At 48.6% G+C, this 18,383-nt stretch overlaps 1 protein-coding gene across 1 annotated transcript; it reads left to right on the forward strand.

Annotated features, from left to right (window-relative positions):
* Positions 1–6,926: 6,926 nt before the first annotated feature.
* On the forward strand, positions 6,927–7,782 carry LOC112878247. The gene has a single exon (XM_025942692.1). The coding sequence runs from the start codon at positions 6,960–6,962 to the stop codon at positions 7,719–7,721; it is 762 nt and encodes a 253-aa protein (XP_025798477.1). The 5' UTR covers positions 6,927–6,959; the 3' UTR covers positions 7,722–7,782.
* The last annotated feature ends 10,601 nt before the right edge of the window (positions 7,783–18,383 follow it).

Consider the following 18,383-nt stretch of genomic DNA (forward strand, 5'->3'; position numbering starts at 1 on the left):
CGCTGAAGATGATGCCTATAGACCACGCGTAAACATCGCAGGGCTTTTCGGGCAGCCTTTCGGAAGGTGTCAGGGAACCCAAAGCCAGTGGTGGAGATGAACCAGGGATCCACGTCGGGGTAAAGTGTGCTTTTTCCCACGAAGATCATCAGGTCACACCGAGGGGTCCCTCTGAAGCTGTGCTCTCGGTAGGTGTATTCTGGTGGGTCCACAACTCCAACGCGTCCCAGGCTGAGTAGCAACAACTTCGGAAGGCCAGGCTCTGTGGGGCAGATCCCGTCACTCCATCCATTGTCAGCCATCTGGAATCAGGCAAGGGCCAAAGGTAAGTGTCGTGTGGAAGGATAAGTTAAGTGGGGAAAGTTTCAACGGGAAATGGCTTAGAAAAATGTCCTTGGTCTTAAGGGTCGCGTCCTACAGCCAACCTACGGCTCTGATACCACCTAAAGCGTCCCCTCATCCGAGGTGACTTAAATGTGATATAAAAATCAGTCCCAGGAGGCTGATACACATTTATTACATCAGATGGTACATTACCGTACAAACCTCCGAGGAGGCGGGCACTCGATACAAACGATAACTAGTAATAAAACAGCTATGGTAATACACCAAAGCATGACCCACATGGGATCCAGCTCGGGCTCAAAGTAACATGCTAGCAGAAGCATCTTGTGGAGGGCCAACACCACAGGCAAAGTTGGGCGCGGACACAACCCCTATTCGACGTCTCCGATCACGTAGTCCGGGTCTTCTTCTGAGAAAACCACAAATATATATAGGGTGAGTACAAAGGTACTCAACAAGTCCAACCACACCCGCGGAGGGGGGGGAGATAACAGAGATCATGCACGGTTATATCAAGGGTGGGGTTAGGGTTTATTTGCGATAAAGCAAGGTTTTACACATGCAAGGGTTCATTTAACAAAAGCACTTTCTCAAAACATTTTTATAGTAATCGAATCATAAGTAGAGTTGATCCTACACAAAGGATCCAAGTTTGAGTGCCACCGGACTCCGCGTCCACAGTAGCTTACCGCACAACTGCCGAGTATTTTCAAAACAACTCACGCCACAAAACCAGTCATCCCGAAACATCTATTGAAGTGACCATGCCGTAACGCGTCCAATACCGTGGACACGGCTATTCGAATAGATTTTTACACTCTGCAGAGGTGGTACACTTTACCCACAAGTAGGGTACCGCACTACGAACACCTTAATGTCGCGGCGGATCCTAACAAAGCCATTACCCACCTTAGCTGAATCTAACTAGCCAACACGGAAGCTACCATGGGGTTAATGACCTATCAACAAGGTCATAACCAGGACATAACCCACACAGATCGTATTCCTTCTCCATGGTCTCCCGTTGTTCACCCACTCTCCTTTTGGCTAGCCGAACAACTAGTGGGGTTTATGCTAAGCCGTTGCCCACACAACGGTCGAGTGGTTGTACGGTAAGCGGGTTAGGCAAGATGACACCTCAGTTCATCCTTATATTAACCGGACATCTCCCGACCATGCTCAACCACAAAGGTACAAGCACGCTAGAGGCATTTCACACAGAAAACGCCGTCCATCTCATCAGACTATGTCTTTATTTTATTTTTCTCAAACTCCCATTTTAGTTTTCGAACACTCGTACCCTTATTTTTAGTAAGGCTCTTAGTTTGAAATATAATAGAAGGGGTAACAGGTAATAAGCATCTCTAGCGGTAGTTATCGTCTAATAGAGCAAATCCTAGGTCATCAAGGAATGGTCATAACAATCAAGGGGTGGCTATCCAACCATGTCTTATGATAAAGTGATGCATTTTTATAAAACAGGCCAATAGGTTGTATTTATAAAACTGGGATAAATATGCATCAAAGGGGGGAATTGGACTTGCCATTCACAAAGCCTTCCGGGAAGTCCTGATCGAGGTACTGTCCTTCAGGTTCGGGCTCACGGCACTGGTTCTCGAACTCTTGTTCGCAGTACTGCTCGTCGACGGGTTCTCCCTCGGTCACCTCGTGATCTACGGCGCCCACAAACAAACATTCAATAAAGGAAAAGAAATAAAGGTTTTATCTACAAGCCCGAATCGGAAATAACTTAAGAAACAATGGTAGAAAGAATATTTTTGGGGGATTTCTCGATGGCATGGCCGGCATTATGTTAGAAATGGCATGGTAAATTTTCGGGGCAAACAGAAGGTTTTTGGCGCATGAAATGATAGGCCGAACGGGGTTTTAGGGAAGGGATAAGGGTCCAAGGACCTATTTGTAATTACTGTTGGGAGGGGAGGGCTTGATTAGAATTTTTGGAAATACCTAGGGTACCCTGGAAAAGGTCGGGGGTTTATCCGTAATTATTTTGTATAGGAGGGGGTTCACTTCCTAAATAGAATGGGCAGGGGGGTTTATTTGGAAAAAGGGGTTAAGAGGAGGTGGGGCTCTTAAGGGGATAATCAGAAGGGCAAGGGGCTCAGGGCAATTTTGCCCTTCTTCCTCCTCCCGTTACCAGGAACAGAGGAGGGGATAGGGGCCGGCGGCGCCACTGATTCCGGCAGCTCCGGGGCACGGCGGCGGCCGGGGGCAGGGGTAAAACGGAGAGGGGAGCACGGGGAACCTATTCCTCTACTCACCACGGGTCGGGGTGGCGCGAGGTGGTCTGCCCGCGAGGACCACGGGTGGCGGGCGGAGGGCCTGGCGGCGACGGCAATGCAGGGCCGGGGAGGGGCTAGGGCTGCAGGGGAAGGTTGTGGTGGTGGCTAGGCGCGGCGTGGGGGTACTTATAGGCCGGCGAGGGCGGGGAGGAGGATGGCGCGGTGGAGGCCGGTGAGCTTCGGGGGCGGCCAGTAATGGCGGTGGGGGCGGCGGTGGCGCTTGGTCGTCGCTGCGCAGGGGTGGTCGGTGGCGCGTAGCGGGGAGGGGCGGCCTAGGGACGCGCTGCGCAGGGGAAAGCGGCCCGTGGCGAGGCGACGCGCGGCGGCCGGTGCTGCTCTGCCGCGGCACGCCGAGGCAAGCGCGAGCGCCGAGGCGGCAAGGGGGCACGGCGTGCGCAGAGGAGGGGCCAAGTTAGGCCGTTCCTGTGGAGTCGTCAATGGAGGGAGGGGGGTGGTGGCCGGGCGCTCGGCGTTGAGCTCTGCTCGGCGTCGTGCTGTGCGTGCATTGGAACGAGGGAAGGAGCAGGAAAGGAGAAAAGAGAAAGGGAAAAAGAAGAAGGGGAAAAAAAAGGAAACAGGGGAGAAAGGAAAGGAGAGGGGGGGGCTGCGTCGGCGAGATTCGCGGCGACGGTCACGAGCGTGCGGCGAGACGCGGGAGGTTGAGCACGCGGCACGGCGCGGGGGTCGAGGAAAAAGAAAGGATGGCGGTTAATTTCGGATGTCAGACGGCGAAAGGTCGGAAATGTTTTGGGCGATTAGGAGTTCGGACGGTAAGGGTTTAGGAGCGATCTGAGCGTGACGAAAGAATTTTTCTAGCGAGCGATTTGTGTTGTAATTTAAATAGGGTAAAAATGCGGGCGTTACAATCTAGTAGCATGAACCTTATGCTGGAGAACTATTTGTATTTTTAGCTATTGATGGTCAAAGCTAAACAATTTTGACTTAAGACAATCAGAACTGAATTTGGCACTATGTGTAGTTCTGAGTTTTGACATACTAAGAGCACCTTCAGTGTGAAATCATATTATTCTTAAATATCTCTTAGCAAAGAATAATGGAACTAGAGAGTCTGCAAACTTTGTTGGATTTAATACAAAAGACAAGGTGGCCCTTTGCAAAATATAAATCATGTAAGACCTGAATTAATAATCATTTCACAAGTGTTACAAGTTTGGCAATAGCATTTAAATGTTACTATATACTCCGTACTGATTGAAGGAATACTGCTCTGTTTTCACTTGCTGGACAATAATGGTTGTCTCTTTATTAATAGCCATTCTTTGCTCTGTAGTATGGTTCTGTTGCAGAAACTGTGGCATATGATATCGTTTTGGAGGTTGCAATGAAAGCACAGCACATTCAACAACGGAACCTAGTCGTGCATGGCTCTTGGAAGTGGTTGTTGACAGAATTTGCATTGTATTATGCAAAAGAGTTGTTCCATTTATATATTGTATTATGGTTGAAGACAAGCGCAGGATGTTACTGGAAAATTGCAGACTGGATAAGGTAGGTGCTAAGTTTTTATTTGCAGAGCACAGATTCCTAACATCATGAAATTGAAAGGTGGCTAATGGTCAATCTTCTTTCATAGATTCCATAATGTTGATTGTGCTTGTTTTTCCTACCATGGCAGCACATTGGCCATGCTTCCATGCGTGCACATGCAGAAATGCGTGCACATTGGGCATGCTTCCATGCGTGCACTTGTAGTGCCATTAGGAACAGGGCAGATAAAATGCATATAAACTTATCCGTAATTTATTTTCAAAAGATTTTAGTGTGTCCAAAACAATTATTGTGTAGAGTGTGGCCAAATTTTCATTATTTACTCTTCTGGATCTCATTGCACACTACCTTTGCCAATTATCAGGTCAAATGGTCAGGAGTTAGGACTCAGCATATGACAACACCTTTTGTGGATGAGATGTATGATTTACTGGAGAATACATTGACAGAGTATGAAGTTATCATTTGCCGATGGCCAGAATACATATTTGTTCTTGAGAATGTATGTCAGAAACTCTGGATTTGATACTTATGTTCCTAAATCCTAAACTTGGCTTGCATCTTGCACTGTTCGTACTGATTTCATCTGATGATGTCTTGCATATACAAAGCTTGGAGCAAATGCTATTCTGGCGGTGTCACTGGCAGTGTGCAAAGCTGGAGCTATGGTGAAGAAGATTCCTCTTTTTTTAGCAGGGATCCGATTATTTTTGTCGGCTTTAAAGCCGACGAAAATACATGACGTATTTTTGTCAGCCACTTAGGCCGACGAAAATACAACCATATTTTCTTTACATACGGCCGACGAAAATATTGTTATTTTCATCGGCAGCCGACGAAAAAGCGCCTATTTTTATCCACTTTATTCCGTCGGCCTAATTTCGTCGGTTGGCCGACGAAAATAGCTATTTTCGACGGCATTAGGCCTATTTTCGTCGGCTTCTGGCCGACGAAAATAGACTATTTTCCTATAGTGATCACCTTATTTGTGAGATAATTGATAGAGGTGATGTGAAGATTTGCAAGATGCACACGGATTTAAACATTGTTGAACCATTGACAAAGGCCCTCTCACAACAGAAGCATGAGGCGCATATGAGTTCCACGGGTATTAGATATTTGCATGGTTAACTCTAGAGTGAGTGGGAGATTATTGTAATCATATCTAAATTTGTGTTTTATTTAATAAAGTGGTATTTGTTCCCTGAAGACAATTGTTTACATTGATTAACAAGTGCGCGACTTGTTTATGAAACTCTCTTATTTTATTATATTGTTATTCAAAATGATCACTAGTTTTTACCATTATGAGAAATAGTAATGGTTTATAAACTAGCACATGTATTGATCGATGATCATGTTTCACAGATCATAGATATGGAGATATCAAATCAATAATGTGGACACATGTTAGGGAATGTGGTGTTGGATTGACCCACATCAAGACACTGCGGAGATTGTTGTCTTAAATGTGCCATCGGTTGATCTTGAGTGGTATACTTGCTGTATCCTTAGACCTGAGATCACTATTGTTTCTCACCATGCGTAGTGGTGCACTTTGGGACTGCCAAACACCACTCCGTAACTGGGTGGCTATAAAAGTAGTCTTGGGTGTATCATGAAATATGGAATGGGATATGAGAGGATCAAGATGGAATTTGCCCCTCCTAGATAACGGGAGAGATATCTATGGCCCCTCGATGCGGTTGGATTAAGAAAGTGTATGGCCATGCCGTAGTGACTAAATTGTTAGTCATAAATTGTAATCCACTGCAAGATCGAGTTAAGAGTTAAGTGGTCGAGTTATCACAAGAGTGGCACAAAACTCGCCATGAGCTTGACTGGTATCCTGAGGCAAAGGGATCAATGAATGTGTATATTCAAAGGTTTTTGCCGATATGATCTTTATGTGTGCGTGGGAGTCGGTATGCCCTGCTAGGTGCCTCTACTGATTAGTGCAAGAATGGTTCTTGCAGTGAGTAGCAGGGTCACATACATAAGGGGTTGGAATATTGAAAGCTTGCCTATATAATTATCTCTAGTGCAAGTGGTGGTGATGTGCCCAAAAGGCAATCATAGCAATTCGGATTAAGACCCAAGGGATATGGATCCATGAGGGATTAGGGTAACTAATGGGCCTACAAGGTGGAAATCCATTGTTGCGCTCTGTATATATGTGGGAGGGAGGCTAGGGCCGGGATGATCAATTCACGCCCAAACCCCAGCCGCACCTCCCCTTCGGCCTACACCCTGAAACTCTAGCCATGCGCGCGGTGCTAGCACACGCTCGGCGTTCCATCCCTGTACGTGTGGACTCTATGGAGGCGTTGCTGCTGTTGCTGCTGTGCTGATCGGCTACGGCGGCGCGAGGCTGCTGCTGGGAGGAGGATGAGCATATCGATTCGTGGGACGAGATCGACTACTTCCTCTACACTGACGCGCAACTACGTTGGATCAAGTCTATTCCAACGCATCTTCCGCTACGCTACGCGTCTAGTGGTAACAATCTATGATCTCCTACTCGCAAATTTCTTGGGTGCATGCAGTAGTTTATAATTATTATAACTAGCGTAGCCTACCCGTTTCCCAATATGATGGGTATGTAGAGATGCCAAGAAAGGAGGTAGGAGAGGAGGAGGAAGAAGGTACGAGAGGAGCCAATACAAAATAGAGGCAGCGTGCGCTGAGCTCTTGATAGGAATGCATGCCCTGCATATATACATAGCTAATGAGCTAGTAGCTAGAGGCCAACGAGCATCGAGCGTCGTCTAGCTAGCTGTAGCAGAATATACATACGCGCGCATGGCGGTCCGCGACGGTGGCAAGCGCACAAGGTTTGCGTGCCTGGAAACTGCGCGCTGTATGGTGGCCATAACGGTGAGTGCGATCACCGTCGCGGTGGTGGTGATGGTGACCATCGCCGCCCTCCGCCCTGCGGACTCCTTCAGCCTCTCCGTCGTCAACGGCATGGACTCGAGCATTCCGTGGTTGTCGAAGGTGAACTCGTCGTCGTCGTTGGATGCTGATGCTGCCACGAACAACACGACGATGCAGCGGGCAGCAGAGAAAGTGAACCTTACGTTTGCCCTGCGAGCCTACAACCCCAGCGGGCGCAAGGACATCCGCTTCAGCAACTTCACCGTCCGCGTCACCGACATGCCCTACTTCCCCAGCTTCGCCAAGATGAGGGACATCGCCGCGTTCCCTGTGCCCGCGCCGTTCACCCTGAAGCGGCAGGGTGCGCACAAGCTGTGGAGTAAGTTCTCCCTCAGCGACGCCGGGACGCTGTCCTACGTCGCGCATACGTACGGGGCGCAGGGCACCTTCAAGGCGATGGTGCTGGTGAACGCCTCCATCGGCTCCGGCTCCGGCTCCGGGACCCCGGCGTCCAACAATGTCACTGTCACGTACTACTGCTGGCCAGTCCTCGTCGGCTGGACTGCGTTCGCCGATTCACCCGACGGTGGTGTCACATGCACGCCGAGAAAGGAGCTCAGCGTCGATGTTGATTCCCTGCTGCCACGGTCGGCACCGGCGCCGGCTGCGGTCTATAGTCGTCGTTAGTCGTAAGTTTCCTGGCCCGGCCGTAGAATCAACAACTCGTGTCACTAATGTACTACTCTCCCTGTTCGAAATTATATATCATTTTAATTTTTTTAAATATATAGCTTTTACCATGCAATTAGATATATACTACATATATTTAGATATAAAGTACAAACCATATATCTAAAAATATCAAAATAGCCTATAATTCGATACACAGGGAGTATTAAATTAATATCGATGATCAGTGGTATAGTATGGTTTGGATGGGTGAGTTCATGTTTACTAATTATCTTGTCCTCACCCGTGCATGAAGCTAGCGACTGCATGCAATTTTATGGGTATATTATATAGTTATACGCCTAATTATAAACTTAGCCTTGTTATTAAATTATATGGTGACATAAATTCTATTCGTCTGGTCCCAAATTATAGTATTAGCTTTAGTTTTGTCCTTAATTAAACTTATCAAACTTTAACATAGAATAACATCCGCAATACCGAATTCAAGACATATTTATGGTGGATTTGATTAAATCAATAATTTAATGTTGTAGCTGTTGTTACTTTTTTCTATAATTTTGGTGGTAAGTTTGGCTTACAGAAAGACTAAAATTAACTATAATTTAAAATGAAGAGAGTGTACTTAAATTTGGTGTAGCTAATGACGGAACACCTATTCCTACATACTCTCAAACGGTAGGACCTTGAATAAACAAATGGGTAAATGTCATAGGCATAAAATTGAAATTAAATCACGTCAAGCCATCACAGTGTCTAATTAAACATTTCTAGATGAGCGCTTAGGAGGATTAGATTAAGTAACTTTTTATTCAGTATTAGATTCTTGTATAGTGCAAAGATTTTGATAAACCTAAAAAGCAATAAAGCTTACTTGTGCGGCTCTATTATAAGTGTGCTACAGAAAATTCTCCAAATCTTGTTATCTGCTTGTTGTGGCTGCGTCATTTCCCTTACTCAAATATGAGATCATTAATTCACCATTTCTTTTGATACGGCAGTGCATTAGTGTGTGCATGATGAGGGTGTATCGCAATGTATGAAAAACTTACAATACTCCCATCAATATATCTCACCGTGTTGTAAGGGAGGCGTTAGAGGAAGCGCTTAAGGTTCCTAGGCAAGAATTCCATTACGTAGGGACAGAGCAGAATTCCTTAGCACACGAGCCAGCAGCACGTTAGCAAAACGCTTACCATAGTGCAGTATGGCATGAGCGCGGGATCCAGCGTGTGTGGAGCACATTATGGCTTACGAGGGCATTCCAAATCCTCCATGCAGAATGGTTTTTATGATTAATTTTAGGAAAAAGTGTGTTTTTCATCCCTCAAGTATCGTAAAAGTGTGACATTCATCCCTTATATTTCGTTTGGTGCAAATCAACCTCTTAACTAACTAAACCGGTACATTTATCATCCTCACCTTAGTTTAATAATGATTTAATATCATATAATATTAGTTTAGGTCATATAATTATCTTACTAATCATTACTTAGCCATGTCTGATGATGAATCAATCGCTACAATAGTTCGGTGTAAATCTATTCTGTTGAGTTTTTCCGATAAATATTTTATGGGATCCCAATTTAGAGGATTTACAGAATTTTTTTAGGTTTTATATCCTCAACTCAGAATATTACATTGCTAAGTAGGGATTAGTTATAAAATTACGTGACATAAACCGCCGTTAGATGGCACTAAACCATTGATAAACTAAGACGGGGATGATAAATACACCGTATTAGTTAGTTAAGTGGTTGATTTGCACCAAATAAAATACGAGGAATGAATGTCACACTTTTATAATACTTGAGGGATGAAAAATATACTTTTTCCTTAAGTTTATTGTTACGTGAGCTGAAAAAGCTTACGTGGCATAATACAAAATAAATAAGAAATGAGAAAGAGAATAGAGAGAAAGAAACCAGGTCGATCTCATGAAAAGACTCGGTTTGGTCTCCGTTCGGTGAGCGATTCCCATGCATGAAGTTAATTCATTGAATTATCCTCTTTTTGCTTCATGCCGCATACGGGTGTGATCTTGCATTGGCATCTCGAAGTTGCCCAAGAGGCCAAGACAGATCCATCATCTTCGCTAGATGAGAAACAAAACCTCCTTCATCATGAGTCCAACTCGGGAAAATCAAATACTTCAGATTACCATAGACCGTAATCACTGTGGAAATCAGATCATATCTTCCCGAATCAGATCAGATCATCAGAACATAAAATAAATAAGGGAAAGCTCGGGACTCCATGTAATCTTGGCACTTTATATATGCCAAACATCGATCTCTTCGATCTGCATCATCCAGGAAAGCTCTGCATGGGAAACATTCAGTTAGGGCACGGTTCATCCTTCGCTTTGCGTGCTTCACAGGTCGGTAGTACGTAGTACGAGCATTTTTAATGTGCCGATGCTGCTTTAAGATAGTAGCACCCATTGGCAAAATTCTTTTGAGGCCATTCCACCAAAGCTCTTTACTACTTTGGGCACAACATTCAACTTCTATAACTTCTAGGTACCAATTTAAAGTCTCCCAATAGATGTACCCTCAGTATTCGTCTCCACCTTTAATTTGCTAAAGAAAGACGACATAGTGTCATCTAGACAAAAAGACGTCACGGCATCATGCACATGCTATCGTTCAAATTACAAAAGTAACCCCACACAGTTATTCTCCGGTCTTGCCTTATTAACTCCAGGGTGGCAAATTAAAGAAGATTCCATTTGCTAAAAGGAAAAAAAAGGTTATTGGGTTAATTCCTCTGAAAAGGAGGGCGCGCTAGGGGCAAAAGTTTAATTGATAAGAGAAAAAGCGATCAATGAATAAAAACGTACCTGAAAGCGTGTTCAAATGATGCATCGCACACATGGATGGTTAGTTAGTTACTATGCTCCCAACTCAGATCATGAGGGCAGCTAGCAATGAGTAGGGTGCATATGCACATATAAATACCAAAAAGAATAAATAGGAGTAGCTTGCTTACTAGTGCCGGGCATCATAAAACACAAAGATCAGCTTCTATAGTGCAAGCATGCAATTGCTGCTGGCCTAAAGCCAACAAATGGCATAATAACTTGCATGCTGCTCATACTTGGCTGGAAACTTTTTTGTTAACTCTTACAAAATCCACAACTGCTGTGTGTCCGTTGCTTTCTTGATGGCCTACGTGGCTAGGTCCCGATGAATTGCCAATGCACGAATAGATTTATTTTATGTACTCTAGATGCTGGAGTATATATTACATGATACAATTCCTTTATGAAAAGGAAAAAGGAAAAGGCGAATAGAAAAAACAAAAAGAATGTATAGCAGGCATGCAGCCAACTGGACTAGTGCTTACTCTCTGCTTTATCCCACAATTCCCATCTTACTACACCGAACACATCACAGATAAGCACTTGGATCCCAGGCTCAGAGAGGGCAAACAGACAGAAAAGGAAAAGGAGTTCGATAGATTTGAATATTTGTTTGGGGCAGTGCAAATCATGGCAATAGGAAGAAAGAGAGATTCGGTCCAGGTATGAACTTATACATAGTATAATCATCACGTGTTGCACTTTGGCTTTTCCCAAATTCCAGGAATTATAATGAAATTCCTTTTATGAAAGGAAAAAAACAAAAAAGGAACCTGGATCCCACAACTCCTATCTTATACTACTCCAGAACACATTACAGATAAGCACCTGGATCGCAGGCCCAGATAGATCAAAAGGAAAACAAAAAGAAAAAAGAAAAAGAAAAAGAAAAAGAAAAGAAAGAAAAGTTCGATAGACTTGAATGGTTGCTTCATCAGGCAGTGCAAATCGTGGCAATAGTAAGAAAGGAAAATTCGATCAAGCTACGTACTTGTAGTACAATCACGTGTTGCACTTGGCTTTATTTCCCGAATTCCAAGAATTATAATAAAATTCCTTGTGTGAAAGGAAAAAAAGAAGAAAAAAAGGGAAAGCATGCCCTTGCCAGTTCCTACTTATAATCTTCTTTGTCGCCTCTATCTCTTCCTAGCTTTTTCTTCGATAAAGAGACTGATCAAAAGGCATCTATTGTAGTTAGCTAGACAGCATCTGTTTATCAGATTTTGCCATATCATATAAATATAGAAAAATAAACAACTTGTATAATGTATTGTCTTTACACTTTTAAGCTATGCCTCGGTAGTTCTGTGCTATGGTTAAATAGAGAAGACACATATAACGGTTGAGGTGTTGTGTCTATAACTAAAGGCATCGAATCGTATCCTAGATGTTGTATTTCACTATGTAAGAAAGCCACGAAGAAGTCACACTCATCAAAGATGCGGATTTTGGACATGTCTCCTATGATAAATCAGAGATATGCCCTGTTCATCAGCTTCTCCAATGTATTTGCCCCGCTAGCTGTACACAAACACGTCACATATGTGGGTATATCGGAGATGCGCCCTATTAGACATGTCTCCAATAATCGCCCTATATATCATTGGAAATGTGTGTTGTGAAGGCGTGTCTCCAATGTACCATATCATCATAGACGTGGCTGAGCAGAGCACGTTTCCGATGATAGGGGCGATCATTGGAGAGGTGGTTTTTTGGACCGCATCTCCAATTAAATGGAACATCAGAGATGCGGATTATCGAGCTGATTCTTTGATTCGGTCACTCAATAAGCCATCTAGGTTACTTTTCTTATCTTGCTTACTGTCGGGGCAAGTGCCATGCACCCCCAAAGAACGCTCCTTAGAGAGGCTGATCGCGGATTAGCTTCCTCAGAGTATTCGGTTTGGGCTAGCTGGGCCGTCAAACGACCGAGGAACGGCCCACCAGGAAAAGGGGCACCGACAGCCCGACACTAAGCAGTGGAGGAGGACACGGCCGCCTTGTCCGACCCCAAGGGGAAGGGATCAGGCGCGTCCGCCTCGCTCGACCCCAATGATGATGGGCCGGCCACGTCCGCCTCGCCCAACCCCAAGGGAAAGGGGTCGGGCACGTCCACCGTAGGCCGTGGGCCCCTGGGAACCCCACGAAGCGACGTGCCACGTCGGGGGACATACCTCTAGCGTAAGGGTAGGTAAGGACGTACGACGACTTGACCCTCGGACAAGACAGGCAACTACGGCACGCCTTGGACGTTCGCCGGGCTGGGGGTGAAGCCGTAAAACGCGCCAAGGGCTCACGCCGCCCATCTTGGCAGGGCGCACGTCACCCGTCCTGCGGCCAGACAGACCCACGCCGCCCGTCCCATTGGGATGGAATGTGTACGTCGCACCAAGGCACGATATGGGAGCGCCTCCATCATCATTTACTTGCCCATTGGGGCCACATGATCCCGGCAATCTCTCTGTCTCTCTCTCTCTCTGTAACGACTCCCTTCCCTTTGACTTATAAAAGGGGAAGGAAGACCCCTCGCCGAGGAGGATGGAACATTCGGACTCACACTTGCACATGCACACCCCACTAGAGACTTGGGAGTCCTATCCCTCTCTCGCCCGTTTGTAACCCCTACTGCAAATCTAGTGCAAGAGCACAAGTGGCTCGAACTGGACGTAGGGACATTCTGCCCGAACCAGTATAAACCCTCCTATCTTTCTTGCTCAACATCTGGGCCAGATGCGCAATCACAAGATTTACTAGTCGGCGGTTCGAAACACCGATAGTTGGCACGCCAAGTAGGGGCCTTTGCGTGTCTCGATGACCTTTTCAGGCTGCGGATGGCCAACCACACCGAAGGATGGGCCCCGGCGCGCTTGTGCATTTCGGGAGCCTAGACTTCATCGTCACCACAAAGGGAGAACTGGAGCAGATCCATGTTCCAGCCCGACCCATTCGCGCCTCCATCCTCAACTCCGTAATTGAGGACTTCAGAGGACTGCAGTTGCACGCCCTGGAGGATCGCAACCTCAGGGACAGCCCGCCTCTCGATTTCGACTACAAGAGATTCAGCCATTAGCTCCGCGTCTTCCTGGGTCCCCGATCGACCCAGGAGGACTTGCACCTCACTCTCTTCTCGCTCGCCAACGTCATGGCACAGCTCTTTGGGGGAGAACCACTCTCCCCAGAGATCCCGGCCAGGGGCATCCCGATGAGGTTTCCTTTTGGCCTGCGCAATGCGGCGGGGGACACGCATCGCCTCGCCGCGACATTTTTTGGTTTGACCCCCAAGGATGGCGAGTTCGTGGGAATAACGGACTACATCTCGGAATCCTTCCATGATCTCCTTGCAGAGAGAGTCACCACCCCTCGCGGGAGTGTTTCATGGCGGGAGTCCCCAAAGGGTGTGTCGAAAATGCCCACAGCATGCAAACTCCCCTAAGCGGCCCTAACGACGGGGCCAAGGAGAGGAACCAAGCCCCACCGCCCGCACGGCTTGAGTAGCAGAAGGAGCTCGAGGAGGTGCACCTCCTGATAGAATAGGAGCGTGCCGAACTCGAGCGAGAGATTGGATGTCGTAGGATGGAGGGCGCGCACGCGCCATCGCCCGCGACATAAACCGGAGGATCCTCAAAGACAACGAGGGTCCCCCGTGCTTCGCTCGAGCAATCCAGAACATCGCCGTCGTAGTGGCTTTACTGGAAGGGCTCCCGGAGCAAGCGATGCCCGAGGGGCGCCACACTCACCAAAAGTTGCGCATGACACAACAACGCTCATCACCCCCTACAAAGCAAGGCGTCAGGGACGTATCTGTCCATCAAGCCCCACGAGAGGGGGAAGGTCCCGCGAACGCCCCATTTAGGGATGCCTCAGCGTCAATCGTGATGCACGCCACACCATCAACGCCCGGAGACGCGGGGGAAACGAACCTCGCCTTATGGCTCGAGGACTACCGGCTCGCTTGCCGGGGAGGAGGGGCGGTTGATGACGACTTCATCATCCAAAACTTGCCATTGTCTCTGGCCAACTTGGCCCGGACATGGCTCGAAAACATGCCAGCCGATCGGATCCATAGCTGGTCGGACTTGAGGGAAATCTTCATGGGAAACTTCTAGGGCACTTACGAATGCCTCGGGAACCCATGGGACCTCAAGAACTGCCGGCAGAGGCTGGGGAAAACACTCCACGAGTACATCCGGCGCTTCCCGAAGGAGTGCAACGCACTGCCCAATGTCTCCGACGCCAACGTGATTGGGGTGTTCTTGACCGGGACCACCTGCGAGTCCCTGGTTCACAAATTGGGGTGCAAGAACCCGCGAACCACCAAGGAGGTCCTTGATATCGCAATGAACCACGCCTCGGGCAAGGAGGCGGTCGGGGCGATCTTCGACCGTGCTAAGGGCAAGGTGAAGCGCGACAAGAACATTGGCAAGGGTGGTTCGAACCGCCTAGGGAAAAAGAAGAACAAGAGGAGCAACGGGGGCTCCCTCATAGCCGCTGCCAACCGAAAGGGAGGCAGGACGGCCATCGGGGAGACCCCCGATCATTTCGAGAAGATGCTGGAGAAGCCGTGCTCGAACCATGCCTTCCCCGTCAAGCATCTGCACAAGGACTACGCCCTCATGAAGAAGTTCCTGACGGGAGGTACCAGGATGGGGGAGTAGAAGAAGAGGCCCAAGCCAGCGGATGGTGACGCTGAGGGGAAGGATGACGGCTTCCACGATCTCGATAGCTGCCTCATGATATTCGGGGGCCTAGCTGCCTACGAGTCCAGGTGCCGCCAGAAGCTCACACGCCGGGAGGTCTACGCTGCCAAACCGGCGATGCCTGCGTCTCTTTGATTGTCAGATTCAGCCATCACCTTCGACCGATCCGACCATCCGTGCAGCATCCTGCAACTAGGGAGGTGTTCGCTCATAGTCGACCCGATCATCGGCACAAAGCGCCTCACCAAGGTACTGATGGATGGGCGCAGCGGCCTATATATCATGTAGCAGAGACCCTGGATACCATGGGCATCGACCGATTGCGCATCGGGCCGTCTAGGCGCCGTTCCATGGCATCGTGCCTGGAAAGCAGGCGATACCGCTCGGGCGGATCGACCTGCCTGTGACGTTCAGGGATCAGACCAACTATAGGACAGAGACCCTCACCTTCAAGGTGGTCGGCTTTCACGGATCCTACCACGCCATATTGGAGTGACCATGCTACGCGAAGTTCATGGCCATCCCCAATTATACCTATTTGAAGCTCAAGATGCCGGGCCCGCATGGGGTCATCACCATCGGCTCTTCCTTCTAGCGTGCCTACCAGTGTGAGGTAGAAAGCTGCGAGCTTGCCTCGGCGATCATCGCCTCCGAGGAACTAGCAACCATCAGGGAGGAAACCGCGGAGGGGCACCCGACTCCAATGGGGTTGCCAAATCCTTCAAGCCGGCGGAGGGCGTGAAGGAGGTTCTCGTCGACCCTGAGAACTCCGCAGCCAAGAAGGTGCGAGTCGGCACTACGCTCTCCCACAAATAGGAAAGCACGCTTGCTGACTTCGCTGCGCCAATAAGGATATCTTCGAGTGGAAACCCTCGGATATGTCGGGCGTACCGAGGGAAGTCACTGAGCATGCCCTGAAGATCAAGCCAGACTCCAGACCGATCAAGCAACGCCTACGCCGCTTCGACAAGGAGAAGCACAGGGCCATCAGTGAGGAGATCGCAAGACTTTTAGCAGCCAGATTCATGATGGAAGTGTATCACCCTGAGTGGTTGGCCAATCCCGTTCTTGTACGGACAAAGAGGGGGAAATGGAGAATATGTGTTGACTACATGAATCTCAACAAGGCGTGCCCAAAGGATCTATTTCCTTTGACTTGCATAGACCAGGTAGTTGACTCGACTCTCAAGCTGCAAAACCCTCCGCTTCATCAACACATACTCTAGGTACCACCAGATCGCGATGAAGGAGTTCAACCAGCTCGTGACTTCCTCCATCACCCCCTTCGGATCATATTGCTATGTCACCATGCCATTCGATCTGAAGAACGTAGGGGCCACCTATCAATGGTGCATGCTCCGATGTTTCAGGGACCTCATTGGGCAAATCATCGAGGCTTATGTCGACGACATCGTAGTCAAATCCAAACAGGTCGAGCAACTGGTGGCTGACCTAGAGCAAACCTGCGCTAGACTCCAGGCGAGCAACGTTAGGCTCAACCCCGAGAAATGTGTTTTCGGGGTTCCGAGGGTCATTTTGCCTGGTTTCATCATTTCTGAGCACGACATCGAATCCGACTCGAAAAAGATTGCAGCCATCACCAAAATAGGCTCGATCCAAAACCTCATGGGGGTTCAGAGCGTCACAGGATGCCTCGCAGCCCTCAGCCGGTTCATCTCACGCCTCGGCGAACAAGGCCTCCCTCTCTATCGGCTTCTGAGGAAGACCGATCACTTCCCGTGGACCCCCGAGGCTCAAGAGGCACTTGACAAGCTCAAAGCGCTCTTGTCGAAAGCCCTGATCTTGGTCCCGCCGTCCGATGGAGAGCCGCTCGTGCTCTATATCACGGCAACGACTCAGTTGGTCAGCACGGCACTTTTCATTGAACGGGAAGAAGAGGGGCATGCTCTCAAGGTGGAATGTCCCATGTACTTCGTAAGTGAAATCCTAGCTGATGCCAAGACTCGCTACCCCCAGATCCAGAAATTCCCGTATGCTTTAATGATCGCCAAACAGAAACTGCGCCACTACTTTGAGTCGCACCCCGTGACTGTGGTGACGTCTTTCCCCCTGGCGAGGTTGTGCGCAACCCGGACGCCACCGGGAGGATAGCGAAATGGGCCCTCGAGCTCATGGGACAGGGGATCTCATATGCCCCTCGGACAGCCATCAAGTCTCAGGTGCTTGCCGATTTTATCGCAGAATGGACTGAGACCCAGTTGCCCTCGGGAGCCATCGATGAGGAGTACTGGACAATGCATTTTGATGGATCGATGATGAAGCGAGGAGCCGTCCTAGGCCTGGTTTTCATCTCCCCTCTTGGCGTGTGCACGAGGTACGTGATTCGCATTCATTTTCCTACCTCAAATAACGTGGCCGAATACGAGGCACTCCTCAACGGCCTGCGCATCGCCATCGAGCTGGGCATCCGACGACTTGAGGTTCGAGGCAACTCTCAGCTCATAGTCAACCAAGTCATGAAGGAGTCGAGCTGCCTCAGCCCCAAGATGGCTGCGTACTACCAGGAGGTCAGGCAATTGGAGGATAAGTTTGATGGACTCAAGCTCAACCACATCCCGCAACAACTCAATGAGGCAGCCGACACGCTGGCAAAAATGGCATCTAGCAGCCAGCCCATCCCGCGTGGCATTTTTGCCAGTGACCAGTACAAACCCTCGGTCCGCTACGAGGAGCCAGAGCAGTCCGAGCGTGAGCCACCCGCCTCGGGCTCGAGGGCTGATCAACCACCGACCCCGCCCGACCCCGAAGTCATGGAGCTTGACAAGGAGCTAGCGCTGGAGCCCGACACTCCGGCCGACTAGAGGCAGCCTTACCTCGATTACCTCCTCCTCGAGGAGCTCCCTACCGACTGAACAGAGGCTCAATGGCTCACGCACCACGCTAAGTCATTTGTCGTGATCGAAGAGGAGCTTTACAAGCGAAGCCACACCAGGATCCTACAACGTTGCATTCCGATCGAGCTAGGCAACCAGCTGCTGAAGGACATCCATGGCGGGGTCTGCCAGCACCACGCTGCTCTGAGAACCCTGGTTGGCAACGCTTTCTGCTAGGGGTTCTACTGGCCAACGGTGGTCGCCG

This window comes from Panicum hallii, chromosome 1 (assembly GCF_002211085.1).
Source record: "Panicum hallii strain FIL2 chromosome 1, PHallii_v3.1, whole genome shotgun sequence".
Lineage (NCBI taxonomy): Eukaryota > Viridiplantae > Streptophyta > Magnoliopsida > Poales > Poaceae > Panicum > Panicum hallii.